The following is a 15,395-nucleotide window of genomic DNA, read 5'->3' on the forward strand; positions in this document are numbered from 1 at the left end:
GTGAAATATGGTAAGCGGTAAGCCTAGTAACCGATCGGCCCGAGGAGTGGACATACCCCCCACCACTCGTATTTTGGTTTTTCCTGTTACTCGATTCGACGTGTAGGCATACGTGTTGCTGGGCAACCAGGAGTACGGGGATTGTAGTCGCGCTACAGACGTACGTCCTGCACGTTTGATGTGCGTATGACCTGCAGTCGCTTGTGGTGGATCTGATCCACGAGTCGGAATGAAAGGCAAACGGTTGCTTCGGAATTACCCTGTGGTGTTCCAAGCGTGTGTGTTAGGTTTACCTTGCAAGGTTGAATCTCGATTCAGGAATCGTCCGCCTCTCACGATGTATGAGACTGCTTTATCCCTTTACCACATAGAGTAACAAGAGCAATTATGTGACTATCAAAGATGATGTTTGAATAAAGATTCTACCATGTCTGAATAGTTATAGGTGCTTACCTAGAATGGTTAATCCACTAGAATCTGAAAGCTAAAAGTTGAAATTAAGGATCTACTCTTTGTTGCTTTTCAGCTGAAAACCCTAACCAAAGCTAAAAGCCATCATGAGTCTAGTTATGGGCTAAGGTATACCCAATTCCGGGTAAGTCTTGCTGAGTATTAGTATACTCAGCCTTGCTGTTGTTAATTTTACTTCAGGTAATCCTTCTGATGAGCCAGCGTTCATTACACCGTGGCCCTATCCCTTGCCTGATGGTTGGTCCGTGGAATGGGATCCGTCCCCGGCCAACGCAGATTCCGCCGAGTGATATTATGCCAGGGCTAGCATAATATCTATGATGACGACGTGTATTATGACTACGCTGTTTAAACTCCGCTGCTTTGTCTAAAAACTTAAACTTGTCTTGTAATAATCTCTCCTCCGTGGGAGCTAATGATGCTTTGTACATTTTTGTAATATATCTGCCGGTGGTGTAAATTATTTTGGCACTATATCTCTGGACTCACCTTCGTGTGAGGTACCTTGTTGGATCCTGCGTACGGTGGTTTCATCGGGACGTTACCCGACAGGCCAAGGGATTATACCGTTTGAAGTACGTCGGAGCCCTCTGGAATGGACTCGCGCACTTGAGCCGGTATAATTCAGGTTGGTTCTGCCACAGCTGGAGCCTCCGGGACTTGGTCCCCTCTGCTTGGCTGCTCCGTGCGGGGGCCGCCCCCTAGGCCCCGTCGTCCCTCTGGGTCGGGGCGGCACCCGCATTGTCCTTGTGACGGTGCTCCGGCACCGGCACCTTGTCCTTTCCCTTCCCGGCGGGGGCCGGACCTCCGGGACTTGGCCCCCCGGGACCTTGGCTGGCGCGCTGCTGGCGGTCGGGAGCAGCACCGGGGATGTGGATCCCCCGATTGGGATCGCCTCTCAGCTGCCGGACCACCAGGCCACCCTCGTCGTGGGTCGGCATTGATGCCAGGACAGTCGACCGCAACACCTGGTCCTCGCACAGGGCTTTGATCCCACTCAGGAGGACCAGGGACTCCATGCTGAACGCCTCGCCGGTCATCGCCCGGAACGCCCCCTCCAGCTCTGCCCTGGAGAAATCGGAGCCGGGCCCCCGCGCGATCCTGCAGCAGTCATTCAGCCCCGTGTACATGCAGGCCATCCTGGTCCACTGCTGCAGGGTAGCGATCCGCCGCTTCAAGAAATCACCCAGCACCATTAGGGACGTCAGGCCGCTCCTTGAGAGATTCTTGACCCGATCAAGGACCGGGCCGAGCTCCTTCGGCAGCGACGGCTTGGCCTTCCAGGTGCTCCGGTCGCTCTGGGGCCTCTATGTTGGCAGCTCCAGGCGGTCGTTGGAGTCGGCCTCGGCGATGACCCAGCCTTCACGCCAATCCTCCCACTTGGAGCTGGAGAAGGCACTGATGTAGGAGTTCGTCATCCCATGCCGAAGCTGGAAGTAGTAGGCGCCGACCTCGCGCTTGCTCCTCCCTGTCCTGACCAAGGCATAAAAATGCCTGAAGATGGCGGTGCAAGGACGGACCCCCACAAACATCTCCATAAAGTGGGCGAAGACCGCCACGAGGAGGATGGAGTGGGGGGTGAGGTGTTGAAGCTGGTGGCCGAACTCCTCCAGGACCAGGAGGAAGAAGGAGGAGATCGGAGGCACCAACCCGCACATGGCGTACGAGTTGAAGAGGATGAACTCCCCCGCGGCAAGGTCGCGAAGGGGGATTTTACCAGCCCTTATCTTCCCGGCGTGCTCCGGCATGGTCCATCCCAGAAGGTGGCGCACCAAGTCCAGCTGGGTCTGGCTCTGGAAGCGGCGCAAAAAAGGGAGTGAAGACATGGTGATGGGCGCTGCGATTGCGGGGGATGGATCGCAAGGGAGCAGGAAGGAGAAGGAATACCGAGCGCAAGGAAGCTGATTGCAAGGTGTGTGCGAAGACGAAGGGGCGCTGTAGCGTCTGTTGATGGCAAGAGCGAAAAGGTAGCCATTTCCTTCGGTGCCTACCTTTTATGTAAAAGCTGTTCGCCCTCTCGAGCTCCGCGGCGACCGAGGAGAAGCCAAAGGGTCCCCTGCACCAGGCCCCCTCCTCTCACACCCAATGACTGGTGGGCCTGGGCCCGCCAGTCAAAGGCGTGGCCGCTGGAGGCGGGGGGGGGGGGGCAAGGCGGAATCCGAACCGCTTGAGCCGCAGGACGGGCTCGAATAAGACAAGAATCTGAACCGCCTGACGCGCACGGCGCGGGCGGAGGACGGGCCCCTCGGGGATCCCGCTAAAGGGGAAATAGACATCCATGCCCTTTCCTGGTGGGAACAAGCTGTCCACCCGGCGCAACGCTGGGATATGGCCCCACCTGCGGGTTCGTTCCTTACCCTAGGTGGGCCCGGGGGCCTCTGTCGGTACATACGGACAGGGGTACTTCCTGCTAGGGTGTCCAGACCCTTAGCGTCTTGCTATCCGTAGCCTCCTCCTCGTCCTCTGGGTGACGTGGCATACGGCCCGGGCCTGACAGCTGGGATCATGGTCTCCGGACCGCCCCCGTGCTCTTATAGGTCCGGTGCCTCCACGTGCCCATGAGGGCAGGGGTGCTCTCGGGTGACCCCCACGGACCCGGACTCCCCAGGGAGGTCCGAGGCCGCCACGTGTGGGAGCCAGACCTCCACGGGCCTGACCGCTCTGACCGGCCTCGGGGGCCCGGACCCCCCTCCCCCTGGGAAGGGTTCCGGTGCTGCCATGTGCCGCCTCTGTGGTAGGAGCGGGGCTGGCCCTGCCACGTGCCCATGGCAGAAGGCCCTTCGTGGAGCTCCAGCCCAACTACCGCATTAAATGCGGGTAGGTGGGCGGGGTGCGCCCAAGTTAAAAGTATGGCCTGCCACTGACACGCAGGGCAGGTAGGCTGACACCACGGTAAGCCCGCCTGATCTGAAGGCGGCGTGTCACTGTGCTCCACGCGCAGGCAGGCGGCGTGTGGTCCCGTCACGACGCCGCGCACGTGGGTGATGATGGCCTGCAACAGGCAAGCCGAGGCGTGCACTGCAACAGTGCGCGCGGAGGCAACGGCGCCGCGGGTCAGCGCTGCTTCTTCGCCTGACAGAAGGTTCTGACTCAACAATGACAGCACGGTTTCACTGTTGGGTAACACTGACAGCAGTCACTGTGCAGACAAGGCGGCACACGGCCATATCTTGGCTGTAGATACGCACATCAACTTCCCAATCGAGAGGACTACAGAGAGGAGCTGGAGATGAAGATCTCCATATCACTCATAGAATAGGCTCCTGTTGGCCAGGCCCACCTGTCGGGGTCCCGCACTGTGTAAGCACCTCTCTTGGACTATAAAAGAGAGAGTGCACTCGTTAGAAGGCAAGCTTACAAGGTCCAACCTTACATCTCAAGCTCAGATTTCATCCAGACTTCTACAATCAATACAACACCCAAGTGGACGTAGGGTATTATGCTCCGACGGCCCGAACCACTCTAAAATCCTTGTGTCTTTCTTGCATTCATCCGTCCATCGACCAAGCGCTCCTAGGTCTCCTCTAAACTCATCCTTGATTAGGATTAGGCGGGTGCATACCGCCATCCGGCTGAAGATTTTCTTCGACAACCGTCAATATTAAAAAATAAATATGCTCCAAAAGTTTCTCAATGCATCTCCTTTTCCCTAATAATTATTAGGTTGTCCCAATATTTCATCCCAACTCTTCTTAAATAAAGGGAGAATTCTGGCTCTCCCAGTATATTAGTTATACGAGGATAAGATTATTGGAAACCGTAAAAGCATCTTCCTCGATGATCCATAAAAGTGGTATTAGAATATTCCAACGTCTCACTGCAGCTGCGAATATTCCTGGTGCACGGACGTGTAGGTCTGGCTGGACGTTGGCCTCCCTCTATTTTGCTGCGCTGTTGCCCGCTCTTGCCCACAGGCCTCGCAGGGATGCCCGAGCAGGTGCGGGAATCATTCCCGTGACGGTAGAAGGCACCGGTCTTTAATTTTCCCGATGTGGTACAGTATTGTTCTAAACGGCGGTATAAAGTGTAAAACTTCTAGGAAGTTGAGCCACAATATTAAATTCTCTACGGAACTATATGTCCAAATGCTCCATCACTGCCCGGTTTTAAAGTTAATAGCCGGAGTGGCCGGATCACCACCGGTTGGTAATGGAATTTTAATCTACATATTGTATGAAATGCTGGTACTGTTCGTATGAACGGCGTAGTGTTGGTCAAAGTCCGGGATTCACATCTGAAGATGACCGTCGCAGTAGTGGAAGTTCTAACCATTGCACAGTTCGGCAAACAATAATCAGTGATACATATCTTTCTGTCACTTTATCACAAAACTAATGTTGTAACATTAATCGTTTGAGGGAAGGAGGATGTTTCTTTTATTACCTGTCCTTCAATCAATAAGATAATAGATTAAATATAAATAACTGAAGAAGTGAGGAGGTACTTAAATAGAGGGTATATATGAGGTAGAAAGTCTAAAGACACACACACATTAAGCGAGTGCTCGTATTTTTTCGGTGGTATCCTACACAATGATTGTGAAATGTTTTTAGTGACTTCATCAATTAAACTCGAGATCTATCAGCTCACATCATGAGGATAGGATTATGAGTGTGTATTGAAAGGATAAGTACAGGTATGTGTATACATAAGCATTGTGTTTGTACTGCGTTTTGAGGGAAAAAAATGGTACGTGCTGATTCCTGTTCAACTCACATGACAGTCCCGCCGGCGGGACAAGACTACGACAGCACGGACGAGTATCACAGGGTGTCTCAGTTCAGTAGGACTTCGGGCAAGCCATCCGCTGTGCCGTCACTAGCTGATCCTGCTCTGATTAACAAGAGCTAATAAGGCCCATCCCAACTGCTCCTGCTCCTTATTCTATCTTCTCCGTCCTGCTTCTTGGAAAGAATCAAAGAACCCTTCTTTGTCATCATAAGTTAATGTAAATCATTACTCGCTGGTGGCTCCATTGTACGTGTCTTCTAGAAACAAGTTGCTGCACTCGGTATTGACTCGTAGAGCGTGACACGCTCCGTAAAAAATGTCCGCAGCTGCGCCCACGCGTAACTACAATCGACGCCGTATATATAAATGCTCCGGAAAGAGCCGAGGCAACAAGAGACCACCGATAACCTCTCATCTTCAAAAGAGCCTTGGCCCTCGGGTTCTTGTGCCCAAAACTACGCAGACAACTATTCCTTGGCCATCAGCTTCATCAATTGCTTGAACTAATCCGCCATCCAGTTCTGCTTGATCCTTCTCCGAGCTCATGGCTCCGTCTACCTCCCTTGGCAAGATCACGCTCCCGAGGCAGCAGCGCCGCCTCCTCCAACCTCTCAACTCTCCAAAGCACAAGCGCGTCGCCGCCACGCCCCCAGCTGGGTTGCTCCAAGAGTTGCTCGGCGATGTTCTGCCTCCGAAGCCAAAACACACCTCCGACGAGACTCTGGCCGTCCACGCTGGGGAGAAGCTTGGGAAGGGCGCGGACGAGGCTGCCACGGACTCGATCGCGACGCCAATCGTGAGCGGCACAACGCACTGGTTCAAGAGCTCCGAGGACCTCATCGCCTTCAAGGAAGGCCGGCGGCACAGCCACGAGTACGGCCGGTACAGCAACCCAACGGTGAAGGTCCTAGAGGACAAGATCAGCGCGCTCGAGAGAGCCGAGGCGACCCTGGTCACGTCATCTGGCATGAACGCCATCGTTACCACGCTGCTCGCACTCGTGCCGCCGGGCGGCCACGTCATGACGACCACTGACTGCTACAGCGAGGCCCGCGCCTTCATCGGCGATAGGCTCTCCAAGATGGGCATCAGGTCCACATTCATCGACCTCGACGACATGGAGTCGCTAAAGGCCGTTCTTGACCAGGACGATGTGACTCTCTTCTACGCCGACTCCCCAACAAACCCACTCCTCAAGTGCGTGGACATCAGGCTTGTTGCAGAGTTGTGCCACCGGAAGGGCGCCCTGGTGTGCATCGACAGCACGCTTGCGTCGCCCATCAACCAGAAGCCCCTCACCCTCGGTGCAGATATCGTCGTGCACTCCGCTACAAAGTACATGGCCGGTCACCACGATGTCATTGCCGGATGCGTTAGCGGCTCGGAGGCACTCATCTCCAAAATACGGGCATGGCACCACGATCTTGGCGGCGCTATCAGTCCGGTACGTATGCTGCATCTCAACAATATGACCATGAATATAATTCCCTTATTGATATTTCTCAAAAGGGTTGCACTGCTTTAAACTCTAAAATTATGCAGAACGCAGCTTACATGTTCATACGCGGGCTTAAGACGATGGCCCTCCGCGTTGAGGCACACAACCGCACGGCGCAACAAATGGCATGCCTCCTGGAGTGCCACCCAAAGATTGAACGGGTGCACTACCCTGGGCTTGAGAGCAACCCATGGCACCAAGTCGCCAAGAGTCAGATGACCGGGTATGGCGGCGTTGTCAGCTTCGAGGTGAAATCAGACCTCAGCGGCACCATGAGGTTCGTTGATGCACTGGAAATCCCCTTGATCGCAACATCGCTTGGCGGTTGCGAGAGCCTGGTGCAGCAGCCGGCGGTCATGTCATTCTGGGGTAAGAGTGATGAGGAAAAGACCAAGAACGGGATCAAGGACAACCTGGTGAGGTTCAGTTGCGGGATTGAGAAGTTTGAGGATTTGAGGGATGACATTCTCCAAGCATTAGAGAAGATTTAGGACTCACCCATGAAAAACATTTTTTAGGATTTGTAGATTTTCGCTGGCTAGAACTTCTTTGTACATGTATGAGTCTGCTAACTTCAAAGTTAATTAGTTCTTAGGATATTCTTTTATTCAAAATGCCTATTGGCTCAGAGATAACAATTTTTGTATCTTATATCACATAAGTAGTTAATAATAAAAATTACATGATACATTAGGATATATTTTAATCAAATGGCCCATTTGCTCACGGATAAAGTTGTTCAATTATTGCCGTTATGAATTTTATGTGAGAACACTACTTTTTGTGCACATGACAGAATTAGCTATCATTGTAAACTTTCAAGCCATACTGACATAGCCCTTTTATCTTGTAGATAGGTAGGCCAGGCTGAGCCTTTATTTGAAAACCAATAGGACTCAGCTAAAGAAATTTCCCTAAATTTTGTTCCAGTGACGTATTGATGATTTCATTTCCTCTTTCCTGATTGAGAGGAATCTCTAGAGCAAATTTTGCTTTTCCTCAGTGAAATGTTTGATGCAATTTTGAAGAGAAAGAAGATTTGCTATGTTTGAGAAGAAAGTTCATAATGATATGGCAAAGGTGATGATTTCATTTTAAACATTTCATTTTTTATCAGGATTTAGGTTGTAACTATGATGCCATTGCTGATTATACTGAAAATTGATAGATTGGGTTCTCACTGACTAGAAACTTGTTCGAAAGGCTTTTCTTATTTAAAAGTGGTATCAAACCATTTAGGAGGTACACATGATCTTCTGAGTAACTAGGTTGATGCCTCTCAACTAGAGGCTCTACCAGCCAAACTATTGCTTGGTTTTCTATCCCAATCATTCTACAGTATTTTATTTTGGTGAATACAAGTGTGGCCACAGAAATCGCAAAAACAATATCCCCACCAGTCCTCAGTCCATATCGCTACTCAGAGAACATCGCGAGCTCTGACAGGAACATATTTTTCATCGTAATCCTGGTTGAATTAATATGTGCATGGTGGTGATGTCGAACAAAAAGAACGATGGCTCATCAGCCGTGAGCCACCAAAACAAAATCTAATTAAGGGCATCTCCAATGTTGGGCACAGTTTTTTTTTCCACTCATGAGAAACTTGCTCCAGTTCCATCAAAAAAAGCAGTTGATAACTTGCATGGAACCCATTCTTTGATCTCAGGAAAGTGCAAAATCCAAAATATAACAATGCTATTGTTTGCTTTTCAAAAGTAAGAAGGAAATGGAGGTTTAGGTTAATTCCACAAACCTCACTCCTGAACCAGTACGGCAATTCAAAATAGCCGCCACTCCATTCACGTTACAATATCTCTACTGCCACCTCACTTGATTGATCGTTAACACTATCTTAATTTGGAAAGTGGTTATACTCGCCTCTTGGCGCATAAGAAACTCATGCTGAAATGACCTGTTGAGTGTGTGTACACAGTCACAGTGTACACGCCTACGCGTGTGTAAAGTTTAAGGTTTGATTTATGCGTACACATGCGCAGAAAGAGCGCATGGATATGTGTGTGCATACATGAGTCCGGGACACGCAGCGCAACACACCAAGGAGCAGGCTCTCTTCAGTTCATTAGTAATCACCTGGATAAATCGGCCATCTTCCTAAAGCTGCAAGCAAGTAATGTCTCCATCCACCTCCCTTGTTAAGAGAAAGCATGGATGGCGTTTGTAACAAAAGAATGTTCCCACATCAATAACATGTGATCTATTAGAATGTTTAAAACACATGAAAATTGAAAAAGAATATGAAAATTAAAAAACAATAATACTTCGAAGGTGGCCCATGACGTGCAAGCTTGTTTTGCAAGCTGGGCTGTTGAACTACAATTCCAATTTTCCCTTGGCCCAACAAAACTTGCGTTGGACGGGACGGGCTGGGGGAGGAATTTAAAAAAAAATGTTAAAAAATTAAATTCGAAAAGAGGTGCCGATTTGGAAAATTTTTAAAAATAGGTACCTCCCGCCTGATCAACGGGCGGGAGGCGTGGGGCCGGACACGGGCGGGAGGTGCCAAATCTTTTTCCAGGCCCCTCCTGAGGGCCTCTTCGCGAATAAATTTTTTTTCTTATTCGCGAAGAGGCCTCTGACGCGGCCGCGGGGGTATCGCTCCCGCCCAACGGGCGGGAGGTGCGGGGCCCCTATAGTGCGGAGGGGCATCCCGCCCGTTGGGCGGGCGGGAGGTTCCCCTCCCCCTATATAAGCCCCCACCTGCTCCCTAAATTCTCATTCTATTCAGCAAAAACCAGAAAAAAAAGGAGGAGAGGAAGAAAGGAGAGGAAGCGGCGAAGCCCTGTTCACATGTCGTTTTAGAGGTATATTCTCGTTCTAGTCATATAATTACTTGAAAATAACTATAATCTAGAAAATATTTCTTAGGGTAGTTATATTTTGAATAGTTTTTAGTATTTTTTAATTATTTTTAGTATAATTTATATTTTGAATAGTTTAGAATCTGGAAAATATAATCTGGGAATCGCTGAAACTTAGGATCGTTGTGTATTAACATATAATATAACTAGTTTATTAATAATTGACAGATATGTCTTCCGAGAAGGGTACTTTTAGTATATATTACGGAGAAGGAAATGTGATTTATGGGCCGAATGGGGTAGATTTAAGTGAATTCAACTGTGCGCTCAGAGGAATTACCAGACCATTACGTGTATTTGTAATATTTGCCGCAGTAACTTTTAACAGATCATTATTCGTGTTTGTAATTGTAACCGTGACTTGGCATTTATATACTCTCTGTTGTATTCATTATGTATGTTTCTAATATATGTATCGTACTTAATTTGTTATGCAGATATGGCGCAGACACCGGAGCTCCTTGATGCGAGCATCAATGTACGGCACAGGTCGTACCTGGCAGCGGTGGGGGGGCAGCAGCTTCATGAGTTGCGCCCTCGTATAGCAAAGGAGTTGTTGCACCTGGACGACCGCTGGCTTGACATGACTAATTTCGTTTGTTTTTATAGTTATGCACTCGACGGCAATGGGGCCTCCTCCTGCAAGAATGGAGCCTCAGACGTTTGGCGCCTATGCTCCAGGAACATCTCTCCCGTCGAGTTCGATGCCAGCTGCTACGTATTCTCAGGGCTTTACTCAGCATGCGTGGTTGATGGGAGCTCCTGCACATGGTGGTCTGTTCGGTGTGCCGGACTGGGACGGCGGCTCCGTCAGTTTGTCGGAGTTGGAGGGCGGCGGCGCCGGGCCAGACATCATTGGCCCCTCCCAGACATATGACGCTCCACATCCACAGTCCCAGGATGACCCGTTCATGCCGGCGCTTCCTCCGCCTCATCCTCACCATGCTCCAGATGCACTCACGTACTCGGAGGGGCACATACGCCGACGACCTTGGACTAGGGGGAGGAACAAGAGAGCGCGAGGACCGGGACAGGCGGAGTAGATACTCCTGATTCGGTGGATTCTGTATATTTAAACTGTTTTTTGTATCATACTATTTTATTTTTTATGGCTTGATGTATCGTACTATCGTAATATTTGGATTCTACGTTGCAAAACGCTATCGCTTAACCATCTTCATACGAGTTTTAGATATCATAATATTCTTCGTAAAATTGAACTAAAATTTTATATGTATACAAAAGAGTATGACGAATAAATTTTGTATTTGAAAAAAGTATGAATTTTAAATAGTTTGTAAAATATAAATTCGAACAAAAAATAAGAAAGAGGGCACCTCCCGCCTTGCCTCCGCGGGAGGGGCCTGGAAAAAGATTTGGCACCTCCCGCCCATTGGATGGGCGGGAGGTGTCCGGCTCCACGCCTCCCACCGTTGATCAGGCAGGGGTACCTATTTTTGGAAATTTTCCAAATCGGCATCTTTTTTTAATTTAATTTTTAACCCTTTTTTAAAAAATATTCGCTGGGGGAGGGGTCGAACCCAATAGCTGGGCCCACATTCAGGGGCGTGCTATTCGACCGGGCCGCGTGGGCTATTCGGTTTACTGGAGTGCCAGGAAGCCGTTCTGACTTCTGACCAGCAAGCAGGAATCAACGAGCGACTCGTGCTCAAAGTCACTCGCCGCCCGTGGTTATACTTGAATCCACTACGTTCTCTTGTAGTCTTGTTGAAGTATAGTTGTAATATCTAACAAGTATACATGAAATTATGTTTCAAAATTAAATATTTTGAAAACTATTGATCGTGGAAGTCCTAGAAGTCCACCCGCCTAGTTCTGTCTCTCACAAGTCACAATCATCATTCTTTCATCTTCTTGTCCCCAGAGGGCGAAGGTAGGTTCAATTTAGAAGTACCCATGCAACCATAAAATTTTGCAAAAATAATGATTAGATCTATTTTTTCATCATATATGCACCTTCACAGTTTAACTCCATGCATCAAGGTAAATGCACCCCTTTCAATTTGTTCTAGCTTCGCCACTGCATGTTCCTACCATGTAATAAAAATATTTTAGGATAGATGGAGAAATAATCCCATCCAAAGAAAACCGATAACAACCATGAATAAATGTTCCAAACATAGAATAAAATTAGAAGTAAGAATGAAAATAATTATTAAAGCAAAATTGTTTGAGGTAGTGGTATGTACCAAAGATTGAAAAGATTACATATATCTGAATTATATGATTGAGCTACAGGAGGCAAAAATATGGAAAAATAAAAAATAGTTTAAGCTGTGAAAATGCAAACAGAATGAACGCTTCTCCACAACAGGGTTTAAGCTGTGAAGGTTATAGTGATGTAATTCCAGGACCGCAAAGTCAAATCCCCAAATAATAGAAGAACTAGACAAATATTGTGAAACTAAGGTAGTATGACTTTGAATTTCTGAATATCTACGAAAGATAGGAAAGCTTCTATATCTGAATCATATGAGATTGAGTACGAGGCATTAAATATGAAAAACCAAAGCAATCTTTACCTGTTTCTAAGAGCGGTCTGCGGTATTTTTAACTTGAGATTGAGTACGAGGCATTAAATATGAAAAACCAAAGCAATCTTTACATGTTTCTAAGAGTGGTCTGCGGTATTTTTAACTTTGGTATGCTATTAGTCACAGACAGGTGGGCCCGAACGTTCTGCGCTCACACACGCGGACCGCGTAGCTTCGGTCCGTTCCGCGCGGCTTCCCCCTCCTCCCGTTCCTCGCGCGGCTTCCCCTCCGCCCGCCGCTCGCGCCTCCGCTGCATCCGAGCGCCACCACTCACGCCCCGCTCGGGCCGTGCCATGGCCGATTTGGTAGCGAGGCAGATGGGAGGGCAGGAAAGCCGTCGTGACAGCAATTACCTCGGAGGTGTTGGAGCCGAACTGGAGGAGGCCGGGCTGCCCGTCGGCAGACTTGTTCTTGAGCTCCTCGATCTTGCAATGCTCCGCCTCGCGCTGCTTCTCCAGCCGCCGGATCTTCACCGTGTCCTGCACCGTCCCAACGTACCCATCACCGAACCCCAACATCCTCCTCACCTCCCGTGAGGGAGTGTTACGCCCTTCGACCTTCTCCTAGGTCAGCGGATAGTTGCGGGGTTCGGCTGGCCGGAGGGAGGAGGCGGGCCACCAGAGCACGGAGGGGGGGGGGGGGGGGGGGGTGGAAGGAACAGGCATTTGGCGTCAGGAGCGAATCGCGGCTGCGGCATTGGCGAGCCGACGGAGTGCATAGGTAGGTTGTGGGCCTAACTGACTTACACCTGACCCCTAATTGAGTTGGGCCGGGTCATATCGAGGCCCACGACAGTCCAACAGTCTGCTTACCTCGTCCTCAAACTAGCAGACTCATTTCTCTTTTTTTTCCTCGTAAAAAAGCACTCATTTTGTCCCGCTGCAGTCGACAGAGGAGGAAAAAGGTTATTTTGTCGCCGCCGTCTCCGACGGCGGTCTCTTCCGCCTCCGATGGCCTATGGGGCGTCATGAGGTGACGGAGACCGCTGCTCTCTCGCCGACGGGTGGGGTAGGTAGTAGTTTAGGTCCTAGGGTCTCTAGGGTTAAGGTTCCCGCCGACGGCGGTGTCATGGCGGAAAACGTCCTCTCGGACTCTTCCTCGCCTTGTTGGTGTCCACTCCAGCGCCGGCGGCGAGCCCGTGGAGGTTGGTCTTCCTGTGTGGGAGCTTTGTTCAGGAGTCCACCGCTGGAGATTCATCGGCCCGACAGGGAGGTGAGTTCGCCGGCCTTTTGTTTGGTGGGCAGAGAGGCAGCTCGGGATCTCGTGGTGGTCTGGAGGGTGGAGCCAGTTCAGTCATCCCCCCGGTGGCTCCGGTCATCATCGGTGGACCTGCCTCCAGGGTCGCCGGAGCTCGAGGCGTGTCTCTGGCCAATGCACCTACAGCGATGGCTTTACCTCGTCGACGACGGGGTCTACTGCGGCTTGTTTCAAAGCTTTCAAGCGACGGAGCTCTGGTTGATCTGGGTTTCGAGGGAATTGATCCGGACGACCGCCGGCGATGGCAGACGGGTGTGGATTCCGGCGAGCAAAGGCTCCAGGGACCCGTTTGTAGTTTTCCTTTCTTCTAAGGGCGTTTGTGTAATTTGTCTGGTGGTGCTGTTGCCCTCTGTACCTTCCAGTATGTACCTGTATGCGTACTCGTCTCTGTACCGTATCTTTATGGTTAATACAGGTACTTTGTAAAAAAAACACTCATTTCATTCAGAAGGTTACCTCTTTTCACAGGTGTCTTTGACAAAGCTTACAGTGATCGACGTTCCAACCAAAAACGGAAAACATCTACGGATGTGCTCCATATTGATATTTTTTTCCCTTTCTACGATTATTGGACACCAGAGTCATACACCCATGGCTACGGACAGGGCTCCTCTTCAGTAGTGCGTGGTTACTGACGTGTGGCCCCAGCCCCGTACGTTAGGCTATCTCCAACCGTCGTTCTCTATATCCTTCATTTACAGAATTCTCTCCTCTATATCTCATTTATCTCCAATAACATTCTCTAAATCTCGTTCTCTATACATTAAACCCTATACTAGAAACGTATTCCAAATTTTTGTAAGTACGTATTTATCATACCTCAAATGCTATGGACATATTTTATTTTTATTTAATTCAGTGTTTAAAACGTAAAGAAAAAATAGAGAAGAGGAGAGAGAATCTCTATATATAGAGGAAACCTGTAGCGTTCTCTATTTTAGAGAACCATTTAGAGAACGCTGCTGGAGCAATAGAGAACGGAATGTTCTCTATATATAGGATAGAGAACGGTTTAGAGGGCACCGTTGGAGACAGACTTGGTATCCCAACTGCACTATGAAGTACTGCACCCACAACGAGAGACGCACATGGTCCAAGTACTGTTGTTGCAGGGTGTAGGGTGCGTGGGTGGGGGGTGGGGACACTTGAGCAAAATGCAAAGATATGCATTATTCTCCGGATATAGAAATCTCTACCTCTTTAACTTTATTTTTATTTTTATTTTTATCTTTATATTTCTAAAGAGCGAACCGTTTCTAAGGTATATTGACTTTTGGTCCATCATCTACCAATGACATGCGAGTCCTTTAGTACGTCATGCCGTATCCTCAACGGCCTAAACCCCTGGTAGAGTCCCACATGCGTACGCGTCCGGCATCTCCTTTACCGGCACTTCTATAGGCTGTTGTTGTGCGACGTGCCTCTCGCTATGAAGACACCATCAGTTCCTCCGCAGCCTGTTTCGCTACGAAGACACCATCAGTTCCTCCGCAGCCTATTTCGCCGACTCCTCGAAGGCTGGCTTGAGGTTTACCACGTCCACGTATCGACAAAGAATTAACATGCAAAATTTGGCTTGAGGCAGGGGGTCACTACACCAAAGCAGCTTAATTTCATCGGCCAAAGACCTAGCCGACGAAAATATGCAATTTATTTCGTTGGCCAAAACAGGCCGACGAAATTACAAATTATTTTCGTCGGCCCACCCTGGCCGACGAAAAACGGATCCTATTTTCGTCGGCTAACGCCTGGCCGACGAAACAAGCAGACTATTTTCGTCGGCCAGCCCCAAGCCGACGAAAATAGGTGTACCCGAAGAGCCCGTTAGCGCGGATCTCGTTCTACCCCCACACGCACAGTACCTCCCTCGCGCCCGAGACCTCGCCCCCGCCGCCACCGCCCCCGGGCCCGCCACCACCGCCCCCGCCGCCGCCCCACGCGGCTCGGCCCCGCGGCCCCCGCCGCCGACGCCGCCCCCCGCGCCCCGCCCACCGCCTGCCC

At 49.9% G+C, this 15,395-nt stretch overlaps 2 protein-coding genes across 2 annotated transcripts; one reads left to right on the forward strand and one right to left on the reverse strand.

The window, feature by feature from the left end:
• Window positions 1–5,609: 5,609 nt before the first annotated feature.
• Window positions 5,610–7,406, forward strand: LOC112876355 (cystathionine gamma-synthase 1, chloroplastic-like). Its single transcript, XM_025940449.1, has 2 exons — window positions 5,610–6,646; window positions 6,745–7,406. The coding sequence occupies exons 1-2, from the start codon at window positions 5,747–5,749 to the stop codon at window positions 7,189–7,191; spliced, it is 1,347 nt and encodes a 448-aa protein (XP_025796234.1). The 5' UTR covers window positions 5,610–5,746; the 3' UTR covers window positions 7,192–7,406.
• A 4,112-nt stretch (window positions 7,407–11,518) lies between these two features.
• On the reverse strand, window positions 11,519–12,759 carry LOC112878128 (protein XAP5 CIRCADIAN TIMEKEEPER-like). The gene is made up of 2 exons (XM_025942544.1): window positions 12,491–12,759; window positions 11,519–11,633 (listed from the first exon to the last, which is right to left on the reverse strand). The coding sequence occupies exons 1-2, from the start codon at window positions 12,653–12,655 to the stop codon at window positions 11,562–11,564; spliced, it is 237 nt and encodes a 78-aa protein (XP_025798329.1). The 5' UTR covers window positions 12,656–12,759; the 3' UTR covers window positions 11,519–11,561.
• Between the last annotated feature and the right edge of the window lie 2,636 nt (window positions 12,760–15,395).

The sequence above is a fragment of the Panicum hallii genome, chromosome 9, assembly GCF_002211085.1.
Source record: "Panicum hallii strain FIL2 chromosome 9, PHallii_v3.1, whole genome shotgun sequence".
NCBI lineage: Eukaryota > Viridiplantae > Streptophyta > Magnoliopsida > Poales > Poaceae > Panicum > Panicum hallii.

What these genes read in the sequence shown, in the direction of transcription:
- LOC112876355 (XM_025940449.1), top strand. Translation starts at nt 5,747, where the DNA reads ATGGCTCCGTCTACCTCCCTTGGCAAGATCACGCTCCCGAGGCAGCAG. An exon ending in TTGGCGGCGCTATCAGTCCG is followed by an intron (nt 6,647 to 6,744) that starts GTACGTATGCTG and finishes AAAATTATGCAG; the next exon opens with AACGCAGCTTACATGTTCAT.
- LOC112878128 (XM_025942544.1), bottom strand. Translation starts at nt 12,655, where the DNA reads ATGTTGGGGTTCGGTGATGGGTACGTTGGGACGGTGCAGGACACGGTG. An exon ending in TCGGCTCCAACACCTCCGAG is followed by an intron (nt 11,634 to 12,490) that starts GTAATTGCTGTC and finishes ATTACATGGTAG; the next exon opens with GAACATGCAGTGGCGAAGCT.